General features: G+C 41.8%; 2 protein-coding genes across 7 annotated transcripts in view; one reads left to right on the top strand and one right to left on the bottom strand.

Annotated features, from left to right (window-relative positions):
- Nucleotides 1–23,719, top strand: part of RALGPS2 (Ral GEF with PH domain and SH3 binding motif 2) — a 145,100-nt gene that overhangs the window by 86,829 nt on the left and 34,552 nt on the right. The gene's annotated exons all lie outside the window — the stretch shown is intronic.
- ANGPTL1 (angiopoietin like 1) lies at nt 2,719–23,356 on the bottom strand. 2 transcript variants are annotated; one of them, XM_073643336.1, is made up of 5 exons: nt 23,234–23,356; nt 14,462–15,319; nt 5,345–5,538; nt 3,525–3,795; nt 2,719–3,432 (listed from the first exon to the last, which is right to left on the bottom strand). In XM_073643336.1, exons 2-5 carry the CDS (start codon nt 15,285–15,287, stop codon nt 3,245–3,247), a joined length of 1,479 nt encoding a protein of 492 aa, XP_073499437.1. In that variant the 5' UTR covers nt 15,288–15,319; nt 23,234–23,356; the 3' UTR covers nt 2,719–3,244. The 2 variants fall into 2 exon arrangements, with proteins under 2 accessions (XP_073499437.1, XP_073499436.1); XM_073643335.1 differs by lacking the exon at nt 23,234–23,356 and adding an exon at nt 22,216–22,440.

Below are 23,719 nucleotides of genomic sequence, written 5' to 3'. Positions count from 1 at the left end.
TTAATGACCGCCGATACACATTAAAACGGCCTCATTCCCTGATTGCCGTTTTAATATGGCGTTCAGGAATAAGGCTGTAGTGCCCCCCCCCGAGTTGCAACCTGGAGAACATGATCGGGGCTGGTTATTCAGTGAGTACAGACTATCACAAAAAGTGATATACATGTCAGAGGAGAGAAAAATGATGCCCCCCTGATCCGTCCCCCCCCCCACCCGGATCAGATGCTGAGGCGTTTGCCAGGAATTTTCCAGGAGGGTTGCATTACGGGGAATACCTGCGAGTCTAAAAATACACAATAACCAAAATATACTACTGTACAAAAATAGAAAACAAAAAGGAAAAAAACTAATTATGTCCAAATTGTCTCTCTAGATTTTTGAAAACTAGAACTCCCATTGTTGGCAGCCTAATTAGGTCTGACAATCGCCATGTCACTCAGGGAGCAACACCACCACCGGTCATGGTGGGAAAAACCCTCCGTCAGGAGGTGTCAGACAATCCAAAACTTCTACCATCATTTATAGTCGTCTTAATTACTTGGCCATTTCTCGTTTTGTGCTTTCACTTTTTCCTCCCCATCTACCAAGAGCCATAACGTTCTTTATTTTTCCATTGAGGGCTTGGTGTTTTATTTAATTTATTTTCTCATTACAAGTAGTAGTTTTGAATGAGGAGTCCACATGGGGCAAAATGGTGAAAAAATGCCATTCTGACACTTTTTTTTTTGTTTGTTGGGGTGGGTGGGGGGTTATTTGTACAACGATCATTTTTACAACATTGTGCAATAGAAATGAGCTGGTAGCGTGGTTCCCAGTCATTATAATTACAGCAATAGCAAACGTGTATAGTTTTTTTTTTTATTATTTTACATTGCATCGCTATATAAATGAATGGGGTGGCAATGCGACAAATACGCTGAGACGACAGTCAGTCACCAGAAATCCAACAGTCTGATATGTTGTGAGTTGCTTGTCATGGTAGTGTAGGTGTCGCAATGCTGCCCCGTTCACTTGCATGGAGCTTGTATGGCAGCAGCACCGAGAGAACGTCATCATGTAGCCCTAGCCTTATTTGTACCATTTTGGGTGCATGTGGAATTTTTACTGTTTTTTGGGAGGTGTTGAGAATGGTGAACCAAAAAATCGCTGGTCAACTTTTAACCCTTATAACGCCTAACAAAAAAAAAAAAAATTAGTTGCAAAAATTGTGCTGATGTAAAGTAGACATGTGGGAAATGTTATTTATTAACTATTTTGTGTGACATATCTCTCAGATTTAAGGGCATAAGAATTCAAAGCTTGAAAATTGCAACAGTTTCAACATTTTCGCCAAATTTCCCTTATTTTCCCCCACAAATAAACGCAAGTCATATCGAAGAAATTTTACCACTGTTTTTCTCGTGACATATTGTACTTCATCAATCTAAGAATCAGTGAGATCCTTTAAAGCGTTCCAGAGTAATTACCTCATAAAGTGACACTGGTCAGAATTGTAAAATTTGGCCCGGTCACTAAGGACATAATTGGCTCCGGCACCAAGTGATGATCATTGAGGTCAGGACTAGAGCTAGATTGTGGCATGAAGATTATCGTTCCACCCTGCATCTATTGATTATGTGGTGACATTAAGACGTGACCTATGTGTCCACGACAAGACTGTCAGGAATAATCTAACTCTTGCCCATAACCTGTAATATTCTATTTTTCAATATGGACACCAAACCTTTATTGAACTTTTAGTGAATCAACCATTACAATCGTGGCAGACAGATCCATAATCTCCCTGCACTTACAGTAAAGAATCCGTAGGCTCACTGCACTTACAGTAAAGAATCCATAGGCTCACTGCTCTCAGGTAATTTTTCCCATAAATTCCCTTTTAAGACCCATTTGACACGGACTAAGTTAGCCAAATTAGTATTCATAAGAAGACTCTGTCCCAATTGTTAGCCTGTATAAAGATGGGAGTCATAACTGAGCAAACTTCATTCAGAGCGCCTTATGGGCAGGAATCTGACTGTATAAAACGACCCTTAGCTATATTAACACTGAGGGTTTTTTGTTTATTAGTTCCTCTCTAAAATCCTTCTTAAAAACTCTATGAAAACTCCTAGCGTATTTTCTATTGCAAATCCACTTTGCTGTTCATATGAGGAGTTTTGGAGCTTTTTTTTCTCCCCCTGAAGAGGTCTTGAAAAACAAAACACCTGTTGTACTTTGAAGCATATCACGGAGAAAACCTTTCCAAAATAGGACCGTCCGATGAAAAAACTACCAACACTAAAGGGAAAATAAAAACTTGTAAAACTCTAAAGCAAATGAAAACTCCCCAAAAGGTTTCCTTGGATTTTGGTCCGTTTTTGAAGCTTAATAGCCTGTGTATGCACCTAGCCTTATGCTGCTCATACCATCGTAAAAAAAGTATATAAAAATCACCTGTTTTCTACATTTAGATGAGCAAGCCTGGGTCATCCATGTTTATTTCAATGAAGGGGGATAACCCACTGACGCACGCTCCTGGAAGAAGTTTATTTCCTGAGCGAACAAAAATTTTGGCCTGGTGAAATCCAAGATGCAAATGTCTTGGGGTGGTCCGACTGTCCACATGTGGCCTTTTCCAAAATGGTCGACTTTGACCAACCTCTGTCGGATGTGTGTGGCCAGGTATCAAGAGCAAAACTGCAAATTTACATCAAAAAGCACAAAAAAAAGCACAAGTCATAAGAAAAGCAAGCAGGATAATTTATATTTTACACATTACGTCATCTGTATGCTGCGACACAGATCGGATTAATTCCATTTTTCAGGCCTCGGCTGTCCATCGTTTTTATTTTTGCCCTGGTAAGTCCTGCAGGACATCACGGTGAAATCATCGATTTGTCAGTTCCTGAAGTCTGGCTGAGCATTAAATATCCTAATATTCCCACATTGCATGGCCGCGTGCCGGATATGGATATGTTGTACCTCTCCTCGTACATTATTATGCAGGCGTTCTCACTCCCAGCCCATAGCGGACGGAGCTCTAGAAGCCGTGTCGTATCTGTTATGTCCTTACATAAATCCAATAAAATATTTAACCAGAAATATAGTAACCTGTAAATTGAGGGATGTCCAGCGTTCCTCATATTGGCATTTTCTTTAGCTACAGTTTATGGATGAAACTGAATAAAACATCCTCAACAGAATCGTGAAGTCTTCATGACCGGAGCCATTAGTGAAACCGAGCACCTTCCATCATTGTCCTTCACTCTATTGGTCTGATCAACATTTGTACCTTTTTGAGAGAGTACGAGCCGCCCCTGTATTCTGCCCAGTAGATGCCATCCTGGTGCTTACTCCGGTACATACCTCCTCTGTACCACACTCCGTTGAGATTGGCATGTGCGCAGGCGTTGTACCACCATCCTCCTTTATGGAAGTGTGCACAGTTACCTAGAAACAAAGGGCATTTTTTTAGTGCATTTTTCTTTTCATCTTTAGGTATTTTTCTATTGTGACTTGTAAAACTTCAATTTATGTCTCACCTGAATATGTGTCTCTGTCCCGGTCCAGTGTGGTAAACTGCTTGCCATTGTGCCAGACCATGGAATCGCCAGCGTTCCCTTGATACGTTCCCAGTCTTAACCTGTAGAAATCCGTATCTGGCTCCAGCCGGAAGCTGCTGTATTCTGCATAGACTTTTTTATTGTTCCAGTCTTCTAGTTCAATCAGCAGCTTATAGTTATCTTGGTTTGTTAGTTGATAGATGTTTTCGAGCCCCAGCCAGTACTCTGAATCAATGTTTCCAAAACCTTTCTGTATAGAGAACATTTAAGTTAAGTCCTGTGCGTTTTGAGTGGCATACCGTAAAAAAAATCATCATTGTGATACTATTATCCCACCTAGATTCTTAAACGGTTATTCGTGTTTCCAAAAACTGCAAACCATCTGATGGACAATGCAATGGCTAACAAAATTACTACTTACTTTTTTTTTTTTTTTTGGTTACCAAAAAAAAAAAAATTTTAGTCTGTAAAATGACACCAAAGTGATGGTCACTAGGTTTGCTTCATAGACAGATTACTGTAAGTGGGGTTGTAGCTTTGGCGCTGTACCGGGAGGTGGAGTGGCTTTGGCGCTGTACCGGGAGGTTGGGGCGTGGCTTTGGCGCTGTCTCGGGAGGTGGGCGTGGCTTTGGTTCTGTATCGGCAGGTGGGGGCGTGGCTATGGCGCTGTACAGGGAGTGGGGTTGGAGCTTTGTCTCCTTACTCCAGCTCTCCTGTCTTGACTACTGCATGAAGGCATAATGGTCATTGGGTGAGGCACTTGCACTGAATGTTGGGAAATCAATGAAGTTTCAGTGCTTATAGTACTGGCAGAATGCTGATGAAGAGAAACCACCCACCCTGAGTGAGTGGACGGCTAGTTATAGACCATGAGTCTGGATATTTCCCGCAAATCAGACTGGTATGTGTATGAAAAGCAGTTTTAACTAGTGTGGGGTGAGAGCAGAACGTCCATGCTCTTACTCTTGCTTTGGATTGGGGCGCTTTAACATTTCAAGACATATACGAGTCCTTCATGTATTCTTATTTTCACATTGATTTAACCATTTTTCCTGACCACGTGTTTTGGCCATCTTTGTGTTTTTAGGAGATTTTGTTGAAGACTCAGGAGTAGTGCTGCTTCTCATCAGTTTTATTCTACTTTACCTTTTATACGTATTACTTTTTTAAAAAGGTTATCTCAATCGTCACCCTTTCTTTTGTTGTTTTTTTCCTTTTAATATACACGTTTGCAACAATGTATTCTCATTTTATGTTTGCAGCAACTATACAGACTTGCGCATCTCCCAGGCAACAGACTACAGATGAGCAGTATGTAGTCTGATCCTGCAGTCATGCTCTTTTTGTCTGCACCTACTTCTGCCTAACATAGAATTGAATCAATTTATACAATATATATCTGGTCCTGCAGCAATAAAGAAAGTGTATTTTTCCTTTACAAAATTATTAAAAATCAGTCCTTTTACTCGGGAGAACAAGTACTGTTTTGTTCTAACATCTAAAGAATCCGCCTAGATATTGCTTGCTTTTGTCTTACTGTGGAGATGCATAAATCTGCAGAGGTGCTGGAAACAGAAAAAAAATAAATGCATGAATCCGCCTCTCATTCATTATACTCATCTGTTGGCATCATGGGTCCCATTTTAGTTGACAAATAGAACGAAGAGGAAGCCACAGGACTGATTTTTATTTTTTTTCTCTCTAAGTTGCACTAATGTGTAAATAATCAATATTAAATAACAACTGTCCCATTACAGCCGCTGTGCCCAGAATTTGTACAGATATCAAAATATCCTCACCTTGTACGTTTCCCAATTTCTGAAAAAGTTAGCTGATCCGTCAGTCCGCCTCTGTATGACCGCCCACCCACCGGGATCCAGGCTGTTCTCGCACCACAGCTGCATGTGACTGTTGGCATTTTTGGGTTTTATCAAGTAAATTCCACTGCTGGAGAACCCGGAGTCTTTTGCGTGTTTGCAGTCCCTGAATGGACCTGGTAAAGAAGAGTCAATGTATCACATAATGCCCTCATTCTTATAGCATGTAGGTTACCAATAAGATAGAAAAAGAAACCAGAGAGGGTAGGAAAAAAAATAAAAATTATTTCTAGATCTGTTATTAGAGGGATGCGCTGCCACTTCTCCATGACTGACCCCCCAGCTCCATTGTTGCATTGCAAGCCCCAGAAATGGGACATCCTGTGGACATGCCAATATGTCTTAGCTGGGATACCCGTTCCCAGATTTTCTGATAAAATTGAATTCATCAGTAAATGAACCTCATAGACCTGATGAAGCTGGTGTATGTACTGTGAAAATCCATCTCATAATTTTGTTTTTGAAAGTCTTCCTGTCTTAACTCGCGTCACAATGACTATATAATCCTGATGAAATCAAAGTATGTACACCAGCCTTATCAGGTCAAAAGCCGGCCGTGCACATTAGATGGCTGTCGGCCGAACAACTTTTTCGACCGACTGTTATTTCCCGGACTCCCCCATACACAGGAAAGCTTGACTCTGCTGAATGCTCCTGTGTGATTTAAGAGTGAGCCGCTGCCAGATTCCTCTGGCAGCTGCTCATCTCCCTGTCGATCAAAAGGATCGGCCATTGACATTTCAAATGCTTGATCCTACTCTCCTCTGACTTCATCTATTGGGATAAAGTCGGCAGGCCCCCAAACACATCAAATGGTAGGCCGATCGTGTTGAAATTGCTTCAGACGGCTTTTATCTAATGTATACAGGGCCCTAAGATTTATTTAATAATTTATACAGGTTGTAATGTGGAAACTGGTGACAGATCCGCTTTAATTTTCCCTTTGAATGGAATTGGAACATTTTCTGCTATGTCTCCCGACAGATTACAGGGGGCCGAACGGCAGGATTCCCAATGATCTGCTTATTTACAAGGGATACTTGTATCTAGTAGAGATTTTCCAAACCCATTTAAGACTCAGAATTGATGCAGAATTTGTAAATCGTATCCATATTAAGTATAAAATTCCCTGTGCTTCTTAGAATAGCCGATCATACCTGGCCGCCGCGCTCAGCCCTCCCCGGGGCGAGCATAGTTTGCGGTTGATGTATTGGAAGCTGAAATGTTTAATTTGTTGTTTGACGGAGCGGGTTCCTGCAGCATGACGGTTACACCGTGCTCCATCACGAGGAAAACATAGACTTTTGTTTGTTAGGAAGACGTTGTACTCTTTGTTGAGCTGACTTTCTGCGAGGCCCCTCAGGATCCCCAGGATGACTTTCTTCATCTAGACGTGGCATACTTCATTCCTGGGGATAAAGCTTATTTTTTTTTTCGTTCGTTTTGTCATGTCTTGCCCGCTGTTGGAATTGTTCCTTTATTTGTAAATGACATTTTACTGAAGGGGAAACAATAGCGCTAATCTTTAAAATGTTTCAAATTACTTGTGGATCTTTTCCAAAGATTAATTAGTAAAGTACGGGATTTATGGAAAATCACCAGCTTGGGAACGCTGCGGAGATTAATTCACGGCACATTACAGAATAAGGACGTTTCCTATTTATTATGGGGGGTGGGGTAGGGGGTCGGCCAGCAGCATGTGGTATCGATTACGTGCAGTTATTTGTTATCGTACATGCTTCCCGGTAGAGAAGAGATGACCGTGGAGCAGATCTGCAAATCTGAAGCCACCCACACTTTACGCCGTTTCTGGCAGATCCTATCGGTTTTAGCCGGATGTTTGGAAGCCATTATACCCCCTCTGGCATCCTGTTGCACTGTGGGGGTGATTATTAGGTACTAATTAAGGGGAGGATTTGCAGCTAGGATTTATCAGTCACACTTTTATTAGATTGCACTTTTAGACAATGGAAAGGTTTTGGTTTTTTTGTGTTTTTTTTTTTTTTTTTTTTTTTCAGATTTTTTTTCCTTTTGGTCTGTGCGCCATGTATTCAAGATCTCTGCTTCCAGTCATTCAAAAGAAATCTTTATTTTTAATTTTTTTACTTTCAGCGGATAATCTAAAAATCTGTCATGGACCATGTTATGGAAACGGACGGGGCACTTTTCATTACAGGGCACGCAGATTAGATAACTGTCCTGTAACCAGCCACGACCAGGGCAGATTTTATTCCCGTAGCAGAGATCTTAAAAACCAGGCGCAACTAATAAGTCTACCCTGGAAACAATTTTTCAATATACTTATCGGTGCATATGAATCAGAGATCAAGCCTTCTGTCGGATGTGGGTGTTGGAAGGATTTCATTATGAATGGACCTGACGTATGCCACTGTATGCTTACCGAGTACATCACCCCATAGGCATCCCAAAAATATATACCGTATATTTATATCCTGTGCAGGATGCCTTTTGAATAGGAAAGCAGTCGCCTGCTCTTTTCTATATAGTGAAGAATATCCGGTCTGACGGACACTTTGGCCACCATTGAGGGATTGCGACCTGTAGAAGTATGCACTGGGAATGTTCCTGGATCTAGTTGGATGAAACACTTGAGGTGGGCTGCGCTGCTGGAGTAAATCGATTCTTCAACAATGATAAGGTTTTTTTTTATTATTCATAACTCGTTTCAACTTCTTTATCAAGTGAAGAAAATAAATGTTTTCACTTGATAGGCTGGAATGGTGTTGAAACGTGTTGTGAATAAATAAAAAGTTTTCATCATTGTTTAAGAATGGATTTCTTCCAGCCCACCTCGTGTTTCATCCAACTGGATCCAATATCTCCTGGAGGATTTACCCACCTGCCTCGGAGCAGCAGCAGCTGTTTTTCTTCTTGCCTATCACAGCTTCACCAGGTGAATGTTAACCAAGCACTTGCCCTTCTCCCGAGGGTATCGCTCTATTGTGTGCTCTGTTCCCTACATCTGGATTTCTCTGTAACGTTCCTGACACATACATTGAATCTGTGTGTACATTACCTCCTTCGCCTTAAGGCTCTGATACGTCTGCGCTAATTACTTCTGTTGTTCTGCTTCATCTTAAAGACATTTTGCAGAGACTATAAGGAATACGCGTTCATTAGCTGATTATGGGCAAACAGACGAATAAACAAAATGCTCATTCATCAAGGGATGGTATCATTGATGCTGACGTTAAAATCATCCTGGTCTACAGCACATTGTCCTGTGCTGCCGAGAGCCATGATATTCCTTGGGAACAGAACGATCATATTTACTACTGTTCTGCGCTCACAGAGCTCTGGTCGCTTGAAGGCCATGGGTGGCTTGTCTGAAACTGCCCATCTTTGCTATAATGGGGTCTGTTGGGTTTCGGTCAAAGTGTCAGTATTTCCTAAAAAAAAAAAAAAAAAAACACAGCACGCAGCTTAGAAGGTAAGAGATTTGCCGGTCTCCCGTCTAGCCACCTGGTACCCCTGATCCGGACGCTGCACCGGAGTCGCACGCATCCATCCACTCATCTCTAATACCAGATTCGAGCCATTTTGTGTGATTGCTGCTATTGCAGGATAAGACCGGCCAATTTTTAGTCTGTAGGATCCACAGACTGTTGGTGTGAATTAAATATTCCTGCTCATTTTGCCAAGTGCCTGGTCTGAGGCCAGCCGCCGGAGCAGCCGCTACTCTCACTTCTTTATGCTTTTCAGATGTCACCACTATGTTCACGTCCAAACTCCATTTCCTGATGGCAGGACACCATGCAGGGACGGCGCTAAATTTAGTTGCCCCACTTTCCTGTCTTTTTTTTCTTTTTTTTTTTAATTTGATACAGTCCAATCCTAGATGGGAGACGTTTGTTGTGCTCCTCTCGATTCCCAGGCTTTATAGAGAGGACGTTCGGCCACATCTGGCTGTAATCTGGGTGACATGTTGTTAAACTGCCGCAGCTGAAACTGCATCCTACTAAACTGCTGCTTCCTGTCGGCCGGCTTCTGTGTCCAGCTCCTTCACAACAAAGCCATGCTGTGCTACTGACATGCAGGCTACATAATCCTCCCGAATGTGCTGGAGAGACTCAGACACGTCCCAGACTGCCTTACTAGGACATGTTCATTTGGAAGAATGTGACATCGTTGCATAGCTGTTTATGGATGGGGAGAATCATTCCTAAAACTATAAGGATTGTATCTTTGTGCACTTAACCATCAGGCCAGGTTCACTGTAGCAGCCAAATGTGCAATGTTGGGGGATATTCACACGAGTTCTCGCAGCATTTCTGTCCCATGTTTTGCTTATAAGCACATTTTGTTTCTTTTCATTGCAGATTCAAAGCAGTTTCAAATATGCAGCATGTCAAATCTTTCAGCATTTTTGCAGCGTTTTTAACCCATTTGCAAAAATCGAATTTTTTTAATGCAGCGGTTTTCCTGCCACATGATACATTTTTGCTGTGAAATGTCTGCAGCATGTATTTAGATTTTCCACTACTCAGACGCTCCCTTCTGAATCCCTAATGTGTTTCCCCAGTAAAATAATATTTAGGGTGCAGTCAGACAGCCTTATAACACGGACAACGATCACATCACAATGCTCGGACTGGCCGGCAGCTCTCCTGGCCTGAGCGTGACCGCATGTATTTCTATGCAGCTGTCACACTGGTCAGGAGAGCCAACAGCAAGTCTGAGCATTATGATGCGATCGTTGGCCGTGTTAGATGGCTGTTTGACCTGTACTCACCTCTGGTGCTTGCACTGGCTTACCTGGGGATCGCATAGCATTATGTCACGGGATCCCTGCGGCCTGCACTGGCTTCACTCCCCTCTTTTGGACAAATCAAGACATTGGGAGGAAGTGAGAGCTGTGGTTGCTCTCTCGTTTCCTCCATATGTTAATTACGTCTGTAGGAGAGGAGTGAAGCCAGCGCTGATTGGCCTCATTGATCCCGTGACATAATGCTATGCGATCCCCAGGAGAGCCAGTGCCGGCACCCCTGAAACGGCAGTCACCGTTGTGTTATTCTTTTACTTGGGGCAAACATAGGGATTCAGAAGGGGTTGTCTGAATAGTGGACAAACCTCTTTAATGTGTGCACATACCCTCCTTAAAGGAATATTCTTATCTTCATAGATGGATATTGTTGGATAGTTCTTGTAAAAAAAAAAAAGCACTTTGCAAATTTTAATAAGCAGTATATTGCAAGCTATTCTTGAGATTTCCATTTTTTTTGTTTACAGCTCGTTGCCTAAGAGACCCGACCACCACTGCTGCTATAACTTGTAAGCACTGCGCTGAAGCTGGCCAGGATTAGGAGATAACACCCCATTCCAGCGATCCTGCCCAGATTCAAAATAGTGTTTACAAATTTGTTAAAACTATATATTGTAATATATATTTATATTCTTTTGCAACTTTTTTCCATAAAAATAAAATATAACTTTTGGAAGCATCCAGTTTTTGGGCACTGGGGACAAACCCTTTTAATACACAAAGCAGCGCCACATTTTAATGATTTTGCTTTGCATGTATTATCTGAATGTCGTACACAAGCTCCATATTCTTCATTTAGTCTGAGCTTCACTTTCCCTTGCATGTGAGTTCTTATTCTGAGATCAGGATTGCCGCAAGTTCCTGGCAATCAGTTGTAATATTTCTTCAGGGGAGAAAGGTAGAAATTACTGCAGCTGATATTTCTTTATAATGTATGAAAAAATATATATCCTGAAATGTGCTTAAGGCTATGTGCCCACGATGCAGAAATGCTGCTGATTTTTTTCTGCATCTCCCTGGCAGGAAATACGCATGTGGATTTTACATGAATTTTTCCTGCCAGGTAGAAGCGTTTGACAACCCGCATGCAAAAACGCTTGACAAGCACTTTTCCAGGCGATTTTAGCATCACTTGGAAAAGTGCTTGACAGCTTGGTCACACTATATAAATCCATGGATTTATATAGTGTGACCAAGTAAGTGTTAAAAAAAAGATACTCGCCTTCTGAGGGCCCGCGGTCTTCTCTCTTGTGTGTCCTGGCTCCCCGGCGGCTCGCGGTGGTGTAAAAGGACCTTCCATGACGTCATTTAGTCATGACAGCTCACGCGACTGCCAACATGACTAAATTACGGCATGAAAGGTCCTTTTACGCCACTGGGGAGCCAGGACAAACCAGACAGAAGACCAGGGGCCATCAGAAGGTAAGTATAATGTATATTTTTTTATTTTAAGTTCTTTTTTTACAGGTACTATGGTACCCGAGTCTGGATATGTCTCCTCTTCTCCAGACCCGGGTACCATCCGCACATTGAATCACTTATTATCTGCATGTGCACATGTAGTCATGCGGATATTAAGCGATTCAATGCAAGTTAATGGCGGCAATTACTCCGCGCTTCTGCAAAAATAATGGACATGCTGCAGATTTTTCTGCAATGATGATCCACAGCTGAAATCTCCGCGGCATGTGCACAGCACATGCAGATTATCATTGGGGACCATGAGGCACGTATTACCAGGTGGTTTTTCAAGCATTTTCGCTGTGGAAATTCCGCGGCAAAAACGCTTGAAAAACGCATAGTGGGCATGCAACCATATAGGAAGTATAACCTCTTTTTTAATTACTGGATGCCCCCTTTAAGTGCTACTGCACATATTTTAACTTTGTAAAGGTCATGTGAACCTCCCTTTTCCTTACAGGTGCATATATTTGTTGTATTGTGGGGTATTAGGAATGTCTCTGATAATAAATGTACGCCAGAAAAAAGACGTTTTGTAAATATTTTCTTAGAAATATTTTCCACCGTAGAGAAACTTTGAGAGACCAATTTCCTGCTTTACCAGGATTTATCATTCTCTAGTTGTTTTCATTGGACTGGATACAGCATGCAACGCAACCGAATATTCTGCAGAAAAGCTCCGGCCTCAGCGTCGTCAAATCTTCAAATGTTTTCAGTGCGGGAAGGTTTATTATACCTGTCAAAACTGACTTTTTTTTTCTCTCTTTTTTTATTGTAGTTATTGTAGCCATTTGTTCTGTTTTGTTTTTTTTCGGGGTTTTTTTGTTTATTTTTTTGTATTTTTTTTCAATCAGTTTGTACAATTTTATAGTATGTTATTGCTATGGGGTCAACTTCAGCAACAATTATGGTGCTTTGTGGATTTGTCACTTTACTTTGACACTTTGCAAAAGAAAAAAAGTGTTTGGAGCTAATGATCATTTTTGCAAAAATTATTTTTGGCCTGAAGTGCACACATTTTAAGTAAAATAAAAAAATTGTCCCAAAAGGTGGACAATTTCCAGCTTCACCTTTCTCCACGCCGTCGAGGTTCCTTTATTAAAAATGGTAAAATCATCTGGAACTCTCCCACCAGCAGCATTGCATCTCCAGTGAATATGTACCGGCTGCAGGTCAGACGTCACATCAACGTCGCTGCAGCACATCACTTAGCTCAGCTGCTCTGCGATGTGAAAGGTACGAGCTGCTGATTGGCTGCAGCGGTGTTGGCGCGTCATCACCTGTGCAACAGTAAACAATGACCGGTACAGCAGCGGACTGCACCTGAGAAGGCTGGGCACCAGCTGATTATTACTCTGAACAAAGGCACAATGATGCAGAAAAGTTAAGCCGGAAAACCTTTTTAAAATCCACAATGGATTACAGTACCAGGCAAGTGAGTGACATTTTACGGATTCTTTCCGTGGGCTAATTTTTTTGTTTTTTCCCTGATTTTCACAGCAGATTTTGCCACTTTCTATGCTGGGGATTTTTTATTTTGTAAATGTACAATTTTTTATAGTACAACCATCGTGTGTGAATTTACTAACTGTGGAAATCGCGTAAACGTAAAAAATAAGAATTCTCAATGTCAGGCGATGCTCCATTGGGATTAGAGATGTATGACGTAAACGCAAATCCTATAGATTGCACTTAATCTGCTGTATAGTATTTTTTTTATTGACATGAAAAATGTATTAAAAAGTACAACTGCGGATGAAGACCGTTCATCAGGTGGCAGTGGGAACTGACCTTCGATGCAGAGTTTTAATCTGCAGCATGTAAATTTTATGCTTTTTGGTTTTCACTGATGGGTTTCACCCTTTTGCGATACAGCAACAAAAATACATTTGATCCATGTGGATGATGCCACAGATTTGAAGCAAAATCCCGGCTGGATATTTTTCCTTAAACTTTATTCCCTTCTCGAAGGTAATCCAAAGCAGGATGTCCATATCCTTGGGTTAATGTGGTGTTCTGTGCTCTCTAAATTCTCAGGAAAAAAGATTATCCAGTGATGAATTAAATTATAAGTATCTTACTTTATTGATTCCTTTAAAATAATCTTGAGGAGGACAAACCACACCAACACACTTCAGCTCGATCGACGCGTTTCGACTTTAGTAGCTCTTAATCATGGTCATGACTGAGACTTAATAGTCGAAACGCGTCGATCGAGCTGAAGTGTGTTGGTGTAGTTTGTCCTCCTCAGGATTATTTTAAAGGAATTAATAAAGGAAGATGAAATAAAATATAAGTATCGCTGGACATCTCTTTTGTTCCAGTGCATTTGCCCGACACGAACCACGGCGTCTTTGTGCGATATCATTCTCAACGAAGGACCGCTTTATTCACCTGTGAGCTCTCTCCCTTTTCCCTTTCCTATGCTTGGTGCTCTCTAAGTTTTGCTCATGGTCTTTGTAATATGTACTGCAATAGTTTTTAGACACTTATTGTGGATAAAGAAGTCTTGTTACATTGAAACTAGAGAAGAGCGAGCATGCTCGGTTATGGAGTTATCCAAGCATGCTCTTGTTCGGATAGAGGAGCCGGCGTGCCCGAGTCAAATGCTCGGTTAGCCGCGGCCCCATGTATCTTTACACTGCTTCTGCTTCTAGCACGCTGGCTCCTCTATCCTAACCCGAGCATGCTCTAACTCCATATCCGAGCATGCTCGCTCATCCCTAATTGAAACATTTATCACTTATAATATGAACTTATTGGCGGGGTGGAACCGTGGGCAAAAATTTGCTTACCTTCATTGATGACAGTGACTAGCGGTACCCGGAAGGGGCTGGAGGTGGGTGCTGGTGCCTGTGGCGGCTGTCTGCTATCTCTGACCTTGGGGTATCCTGTGTCTCTCTGGATCTCATTACTGCCTCCTAATCCAGGGGTGTACTGCTGGCTATTTGGGATGTGTTGAGGAACCACTTGTACCAATGGTGGTGAGCCATGGGGTTCCCTTCTGGAAAAAACCCTCATGCACTCTTCTTCCAGCAAGGAGATAACAGCTGACTGGTTATTGACCAGATCCACCATCGAGGCGTATCTGCTTTCCAACTCTTTGTAGCGCGTGGCTGCCTTAAGCATCTCCGCCGTTACATTAAGGATTTTGTTCTCCAGATGGGATATTTCAAGAGAGTTATCCCTCTTCCGAATGATCTCGTGTAGGAGCTGCATGTAGAGCTGCGTTACCCGAGAGTTCATATTGCGACTCTCCTTCCTCAATAACTTCACCTCGTTAATAATATTTCCGTCCACGTCTACCACCACTTGTAACAGTTCCATCTCTCGCCTTTGCTTAACCAAAGCGTCTTTGAGGTTTTCCAAATCCATTCTTGTCACCTGGTCCTTGTTTGGACCAGGCCCTTTGGTGTTGACACATATAGGTCCGGTGATTCTCTGCTGGGGGACCATGAAGGTGTAACCACACCTTTTACCGTCGTTGCCATCTGTACTGTCCACAGAACGTGTAACTCTCTTCGAAGATGTTTTCCGACTTTGTAAGTCAACGTTCATGCCGTAACCACAAGGTACCAGAGATATCAGCAACACCCCTAAGGTCCAGAAGGTTTTTTCCATCTTACCTTGGAGCGAAATTTTTATCCAAACAACTAAAACAGAAAACAAGGTAAAAGTTACTTATTTTGGCCGCAGTAAACCCCACTTTCGATTGTGTAATGTTGGAGTTTTCACTAGAATTCCTCCAAGCAAAATTTACGATCTGCTGTTAAAGTTTATTACTTATAAAAACTCTAGAGAATTTTGTAGTTGAGGACGGTTTTGCAGTTACGTTTTACAATTTCATGTTACATATTTCATGTTACAGGCTTCTACCACCAGGGATAACTTCAGTTTGCTTCCTAAAGTTGTCCGAATACTAAGTAGAAGTCCCCATAAAAAGCTCTGTTATTTAGGGGTAAAGAAAAAGCCATTAGTAATGTAAATTTGTGAATAATATTTTTATTACTCACTTCTTGATTAAAAAGAATCGGTCAGTAGGATCAACCCTGAGCATATGTAAATTCATTGACATTTGTATATCTTCTATCTGTTGTTGCATTCTGGAATGATTTGTGTTTTCATCATATGCATATGAGTGGTTAAGTGCTCTGGGCGTATCAAAGCACTTTAAAGAGGTTGTTTCTCCACCCAGCACCGGCCTCTTTAGCTTTATAGCTGGTTGTCTAATTTCCCAACCTGGCACCAGATGTCACACACACACAGCGAGCTATCAATCAAGTGAAAGATGCTGGTGTTGGGCAAGGAAACAACTTCAGAAGGCAGCGACTCAGCAAGTGCTCCGTCATACTCAGAGCACTTAACACCTCATGTACATATGAATGGAAACACTTATACCTCAAGAATGCAGCAACAGATAGAAGATATAAAGGTGCCAATGAATTTACATTTTAAAGACCTGTATGTCCATATGTGCAGTTGGGGGGGGGGGGGGATTGATCTGTGTATACAGCACCTAGGCAAACCTATGTTTCTCCATGATTACCGATTACAAATAAACCCTCTTTGTAGTCTGATTGTATAGTATTGTTTTACTTAATTTCATCTGCTACCTCTTCTTAACAAGGTTATTCAGGGGATAACCCTGATCAGACCAGTAAAAAAAAAAAAAAAAGTAATACTCACCAATCCCTGCAGCTTTCATGCCAATGTTTCCTAAGTCCCATCTTGACACACGGTGGCATTTCCAAATATCTCATTGAGCCAACCATTCCGGATGTGACAAGACTGGAGCAAAAAGAAAAAATCACCTGGGTCTGGTGAGTATTATACATATTCCGGCTGAATGTTAGTTGGGCTGACAGCTATTCTTCCCAATGCCCCCCATAAACTTACTCGCTGGGCCATTAATAGACGGGTACCTCCATACACCTTAGGCTGTCGTGCCAAAGTTGACAGATCTGGCCACTTTATTTAGCCCCTCTACCATGCATAATTTGCACGCCGTGGCAGAAGCAATGCCCTCGGACCAGAATTTTACCCGAAAAATCATATGGCCGTTGGGCACCGCATATTGGCGCGATTACAGCTGCATACTGTGGCACAGAAGCCCGGCCTAAGTTACACAACTGATTTAACGGATGTGTTTGATAATTAACTCGAGTGAATTGACTTTGATTGTACAGAACAATATTTAATTCTCGGATATCAGTCTGGATGTGGTTACATGGCCACGTCTGATGCTGCCAAGATCAGGTTTTTGTTTCTGTTGCACTGACGGTCGGTCTAGAGCCTGTCAGTCATCCTGTGCTTTCCTAAGTTTTTTTTCTTCCTGTCTTTTCCACGTCTCCTGTAAAAATACCCTCACTTTTTTCGGACACTAGTGGTCAGATACAAGCTCAGAGGTTTTTCTTATGCACATCAATATATAGAGAATTTAGATTTTCCCGTTTTGAGGAATAACATTTTAAGAAATCCTCTTGGCAGGAAACACAAGGGTCTTGATTTTTTTTATTTTTTTTTCATAGTTGCAAACATCTGTGTGACTTCCCTGTGCTCCAGCTCTGCATTGTGATCGCTTCTGATTCCTGTAGCACTAATTGCTTGTGGTGTTTGGCCGGCATTCTAACCATGGACATGGGTGGGCAGCCTGCGCCCTCCGCCGTGCCAGCGTCTTCTCCTGCCCAAATACTATTGAGTATTAAGTCATCCGTTCCCAGGTTCTTCCACAAACAGGACTGCGCTCTGCAGCTATAGCCGTCCAAGAAGGTGGTCTGCTATAAAAATAACAATCCGTTTCATTGTGCTGTTGTACGCGCTGCACAAGGCAAGCATCTACATGGCAGAGATTTGGGTTTTATTCTACAATATTAGGCTTAAAAGGGTAATATTCAGCTTGCAAGTTTATTGCACATTACTAGGATTTGCCATCACTTTATGATCAGTGCAGGTCTGACCTCTGGATCCGCCACCCAATTTATGAACAAAGGGACACAACGCTAACTTTCTAGTCGCTCCATAGTCCACATGATTTTAGATAGCTGTAGTCCTCCCCTATTCTGGTGCCAACGTGTCGGGAAATAGTGAAGAATAGGCCTTAGGGGTTGTCCAGAAGCGAACAATTGGGCCAATCTGTAGGATCTTTCATCAATATGAGATCAGCGGGCATCTGGTATCCCCTACAATCGGATGAAAACTGCCCCAGCACTAATCGATATACGGAGAGGCATACGGCAGCCCATCGGTGGGAATTGCCAGGTGTTTGATAACCACCGATCTCTTAGTGATGACCTATCGTATGGGTAGGTTATTAATTGTTAGGTCCTGAAAAATATCCTTTAATCCTATTTTCTAATGTTAAGGACAGATGGGTCTTGTGAGAGGCAGTCTATGTGCAGTGGGGGAAATAAGTATTTGATCCCTTGCTGTTTTTGTAAGTTTGCCCACTTACAGACCTGAACAGTCTATAATTTTAAGGGTAGATTAATTTTAACATTGAGAGATAGAATATCCAAAATAAATAAAGAAAATCACATTGTATAAATTAGATACATTTATTTGCATTTTGCAGTGAGAAATAAGTATTTGATCCCTCTGGCAAACAACACTTAATACTTGGTGGCAAAACCCTTGTTGGCAAGCACAGCAGTCAGACGTTTATAGTTGATGATGAGGGTTGCGCACACGTCAGGAGGAATTTTGGTCCACTCCTCTTTGCAGATGATTTCTAAATCATTCAGATTTTGAGGCTGTCTCTTGGCAACTCGGAGCTTCAACTCCCTCCATAAGTTTTCTATGGGATTAAGGTCTGGAGACTGGCTAGGCCACTCTATGACCTTTCTGTGCTTCTTTTTGAGCCACTCTTTTGTTGCCTTGGCTGTATGGTTTGGGTCATTTTCTTGCTGGAAGACCCAGCCACAACCCATCTTCAATGCTCTTAGTGAGGGAAGGAGGTTGTTGGCCAAAATCTCACGATACATAACCCCATCCATTTTCCCTTCAGTACGGTGCAGACGTTATGTCCCCTTTGCAGAAAAACACCACCAAAGTATGTTTCCCCCACCATGCTTCACGGTTAGGACAATGTTCTTAGGATTGTACTCATCCTTCTTCCTCCAAACACGGCGAGTTGAGTTAATGCCAAAGAATTCAATTTTTGTCTCATCTGACCACAGCATCTTCTCACAGTAACTGACAGAATCATCCAGGTGTTCATTGGCAAACTTCAGACGGGCCTGCACATGTGGCTTCTTGAGCAGGGGGACCTTGCGGTTACTGCAGGATTTTAAACCTTTAAGGCGTAATGTGTTACCAATGGTTTTCTTGGGGACTGTGGTCCCAGCTGCATTGAGATCATTAACAAGTTCCCCCCGTGTAGTTTTAGGCTGATCTCTCACCTTCCTCATGATCAAGGATACCCCTCGAGGTGAGATTTTGCATGGTGCCCCAGATCGATGTCGATTGACAGTCACTTTGTATTTCTTCCATTTTCTTACTATTGCACCAACAGTTGTCTCCTTCCCACCCAGCGTCTTACTTATGGTTTTGTAGCCCATTCCAGCTTTGTGCAGGTCTATGATCTTGTCCCTGACCTCCTTAGAAAGCTCTTTGGTCTTGCCCATGTTGTAGAGGTTAGAGTCTGACTGATTAATGGAGTCTGTGGACAGGTGTCTTTGATACAGGTGATTATGTAAGACACCTGTCTTTAATGCAGGTAACGAGTTGATTAGGTGTGGCTAACTGGTCTGTAGGTGCCAGAACTCATAATGGTTTGTAGAGGATCAAATACTTATTTCTCACTGCAAAACGCAAATAAATTTTATCAAATTTAAACAGTGATTTTCTTGATTTTTTTTTTGGGGGGGGGATATTTTATCCCTCAAAGTTAAAATTAATCTACCCTTAAAATTATAGACTGTTCATGTGTTTGTCAGTGGGCAAACTTACAAAAATAGCAAGGGATCAAATACTTATTTCCCTAACTATATAGCAAACACTCAAGAATAGCAGCGCTCTACTTTGTACTGGTTGGGAGCTCCTATGAAATGTTCACCTCTATCACCAATGATGATCTGGTCCTGCTTGTCATGCAAGTCAGTAGTTCCTATGTGGATGATGCAAATTTCCAATTCCGTCACAAAAACACGCAAGGGTCCAATCCTCTAAAGTTGACTATCTTCTATATGACACGTATCCCATTATGTGTAACCTCTATTCTCTTCTCTACTTGTGCAATTTAGTAAAAGCAGTCAAATATGAAAAATAATATTAAAAAAATGAACGTTGTTACCGTTGCACCCGGAGTCAGATCTATAACTGGCTTTGTCTGTGTCCCCTTTCTAATGTAGAAGCTGTCCTTTTCCCATTTTCTTAGTATGGGATGATCCGCAGTCTCTGTGCATTTTTGACATGTTAGTAATTTCCTGCCCGTTTCTTTGCACTGTTAGCACATAGTAAAACTGATTTATTTGCAGCTCTCTGCATGCACGTTCTTGAAGAAGCTCGATTATGGCCCCCGACTCTTTGATGTGAGCCCAGTTCAGCATCTGTTCCTATTGTAATCTCCCTCGGCCATCGTGCTCAAGGCTTCTCCGCCAGCCCCCCGTTATCCTAACTTCTTAACCCACTTCCATTCCTGCAGTTACGGAAAATACTAGAGGCGCATAAAAGCTGGTGACAATCCCTTCATTTTCCTCAATACTCGTTAAAAGGAGGGACTTAATCATTCCCATATTGCACAAGCCGGTCCCTGTATGGAGGTATTGTATGACGGCGGAGCAGAGCTTTTGTATTCGGGAGGAAGAGTCATACCGGTGTCATGTCTTATAAAAAAAACCTGCACATATTAATTCTGGTATTTTAACCCCTCCTGCACTTGATATTCTTGGTTATAGGTGCCCTTCATGGTGTGTAGCACACAATGAACCGTGTATGCTGACCAGTAACGATTAACATTTTTCTCCAATTTTTGCAAAAATCTGAATGTGAATCTCTACCTTTTAGTGTTCCAATACGTTGTTAAATGTAGGTCAGACTATATGCATCAGTGCTGTACAGTCCGTATAGCAATGACTTGTCTAATTTAGCAATTATTATATTACTTTTAATGGAAAATGTGTCCTAATGTGGTGACCATGAAACATAAAATCCAGGTGTTCAGGACAATGAGACCAGTTTCATCAGTTTGGCCAGGAGGTTCATCCAGCCCAGTTTAGCTGGTAGTATGGATAAAAGGGAATTTGCATATAGAAATATCGCACAATTTATTATTTTTTTTTTCCCTTGGAAGTGACTAGTGGGTATAATAACTCCATAAGACTCAACGCACGGTGCATCTGTCCCTTATGTTTGGCACATTATTGCAAAGGCAAAGTGTAAAACTGCAGATGCAACTCATTGATTCTAGACCCCCAGGACTTTTTTTTTTCCCTTTCATTTTTATCATTTTAATTTTTAGGGGCGGTTTTCCATCGCCAGATTTTAATGAGTCTGTGTGACGTCGTATGCCAACGTGACTGACTGGTGACGCAGCAGAGGCCCCATCTCTGCTTTCTCTGGCAGTAACAGAAGCTCAATGTTGTGTGACTATGGGGAACCAACGTGCACAAGGGGGAAAACTGGAATAAATAGAACTGTGACATTATATGACCAGTTATAAAGAATTCCAAGCTCGTAGCACATTTCATTCATCAGAGGAGTTTACCGATGAGGTTTCTTTATGCCTCTTGTCAATCACTATCTGTAATCTTTCCTACGGTGCAGAGGGAGTTATTGCACAACAGATGTTGATACATATTCCGAGGATTGTTCTCTTTATGCATTTGTTCATATTTATTGGTTTTGAAAGGTGGAAAGAAGAAAGGCTAAGTGATCTCATGGAAGTAGTTATGTCACAACTTCCTAAGCCAAGAACCCCCCAAAAATGATATCCAAACGGAGATGATTGTCCTTGGAGGGCCGACAACATCTGTAACACATAGAAAGCTGTAGGTTTCTGCATCTAGCTGAGCCTGAGAGCCAATAATGCTAAACCTGTATATCATATATTGATTTAGAGTGGAACGATCCAGCTTGTGTAGACCTGCACGGACTTGCCAGCATGTCATTCACGGACTTGTGGTTCGCAACAGCTGCGGAGGCGGCTAAAGTGAACCAAGATATTTTGCGGTAAATGAGCACTTTGCATCCAGCATCCAAATCCGATCTGGAAAGTTAACCACAATATGGATTTTGTCGAATTTATAGTTCTATAAAGTCAGATAGTTTTAAGGGACCTTAGACCCATGATATCTTGGTGATGGCTAACTACATTCATGCCTAAATTCACCATACGTTTTGGTAAAGTCTTAGATTGTTTTTAAAGGTCTGTGTTTTTGCTTCTGACTCTCTTGTAACTCCTATGGCCCCTGCATTGACAGGGAAGGGGTTAACTGCTTCCAGATGTGCCTGAGCGCAGAAAATCCAATACCCCGTTCTCAAGGAACTTTCTTTTCCCTCATTTAAACATTTAAGTGTTGTAATAACAAGAGGACGGTTGTATAAAACCAACCTTTTTAGAGCCGGCCGAGATCTGCTTCACCTCTCCTTCCTGCACGGCGTAGACAAGGGGAGTGGAGGGCGACTTTATCCAGATAATTCAGAAACCTGCTTAATTTCTTTCCATCTGTAAGTCAAGAATGAGAGTGAAACGCGCCTCGTCTCACTCCAGTAAAGTCCTGGTGGAAAGTGCTCTGTTCATCCTTGCACTGAAGTATTGGTGTCGGGAAGGAGGGATTCCTTAAGTGTCTTTGGCTTTGGTAATGGAGCCAGCTGGCAATCCTCGAGTCTTCAGCACAGCAGACAAGTAAAGACCCATTTGGGTGCACGTTTATCCCTTTATTTGGCTCTTTGTAACATTGTGAACTTATGTGTTCACCCTTTCTAAAACTGAGAGCTAAGGGGACCTTTAACTTCTACCTCTGCGTTGTGGTCTTCAAGAGAAGACCCTAACGAGAGCTAAGGGACCTTTGACTTCTACCGTTGAGTTGTGGTCTTCAGAAGAAGACCCTAGATGATGATGGACTGGCACAATAAAGTTTTTTGCAAATATTCATCTTCTCTTTTCATTTTGCATCCTGTAGATTGGGGGATGCTCTGTCAACCTCCACATTTTCAAACTCTAAATATCTGTATAGAAGGTTCCTTCTAGGAATTGCAGCCTCCTTCTAAGTGTTATCGTATAGGAAAACTGGACAGCAATATTTCATCCATTGCAGTGGTCACCTGGACCCATGATTGCATTAACAAATTTTACATTCCAAAACTATACTTTATGTATAGAATATATATTTTGTTGCTTGAAATGTGACAATCCATTATTTAACCCATAGGTTTCATTGCATTCTCTTCCTGAAAGTTTCTCGTGGTCCTGCCAGCTCTCCTTTCTAGGAGCTCGGCACATGTGGCTATAGTTAAAGCCGGGTCTGAGATTAAATCTTGCAGTTAGTTTATAGTGCTCTTACAAGATACCTCTTAAAGCTGCAGCGAGCACCTTTGTGACTTATAGAAGTAAGAAGCAAATCACTTACCTCCCGTTCTCTCCTGCGCCGGATCTGTGTGTTGAGCCGAGAATGCTGAGTTATGTCCTTGCCGAGATAGGGAGGGATAGACGTCTTATGTAATGTGCCTCTGTATTAAAATCTCTGTAACCTGAGATCCAGACCATGCGGGGGTTTCTCTGACCTTTTTTCATTTTTTTTTTGGGGGGGGGGGGCGTTTTGTGGCTACCATGGGAACATGATACAAGTTTTAAATAAGCTTTAATGTAGCACATGAGTTTTGAAAATCAGCTGAGGTATAGAATAGTCATCTTTATATTTACTATATGCGTTTAAACAACTTTTTATATTGTTTGGTTGTATCCACTTGAGAATTATAATCCTGTGGAATATTTTAGGTGTATATCCACTGTATAAAGGAAGGAAACTGTTGTCATTGTCTGCCGTAGTTCAGGTACAGTGAAGCTGCAGCCGATCACTGTATGTACAAGCATTTTAGCTCAAATGACACAACAT

The sequence above is a fragment of the Phyllobates terribilis genome, unplaced genomic scaffold, assembly GCF_046119375.1.
Source record: "Phyllobates terribilis strain yellow unplaced genomic scaffold, ASM4611937v1 Scaffold_8__6_contigs__length_399053987, whole genome shotgun sequence".
Lineage (NCBI taxonomy): Eukaryota > Metazoa > Chordata > Amphibia > Anura > Dendrobatidae > Phyllobates > Phyllobates terribilis.
This window is presented reverse-complemented; position numbering and strand designations above follow the sequence as displayed.

What these genes read in the sequence shown, in the direction of transcription:
- ANGPTL1 (XM_073643336.1), bottom strand. Translation starts at nt 15,287, where the DNA reads ATGGAAAAAACCTTCTGGACCTTAGGGGTGTTGCTGATATCTCTGGTA. An exon ending in AGTCACTGTCATCAATGAAG is followed by an intron (nt 5,539 to 14,461) that starts GTAAGCAAATTT and finishes CTTCTTTACCAG; the next exon opens with GTCCATTCAGGGACTGCAAA. An exon ending in GGACAGAGACACATATTCAG is followed by an intron (nt 3,433 to 3,524) that starts GTGAGACATAAA and finishes CTTTGTTTCTAG; the next exon opens with GTAACTGTGCACACTTCCAT.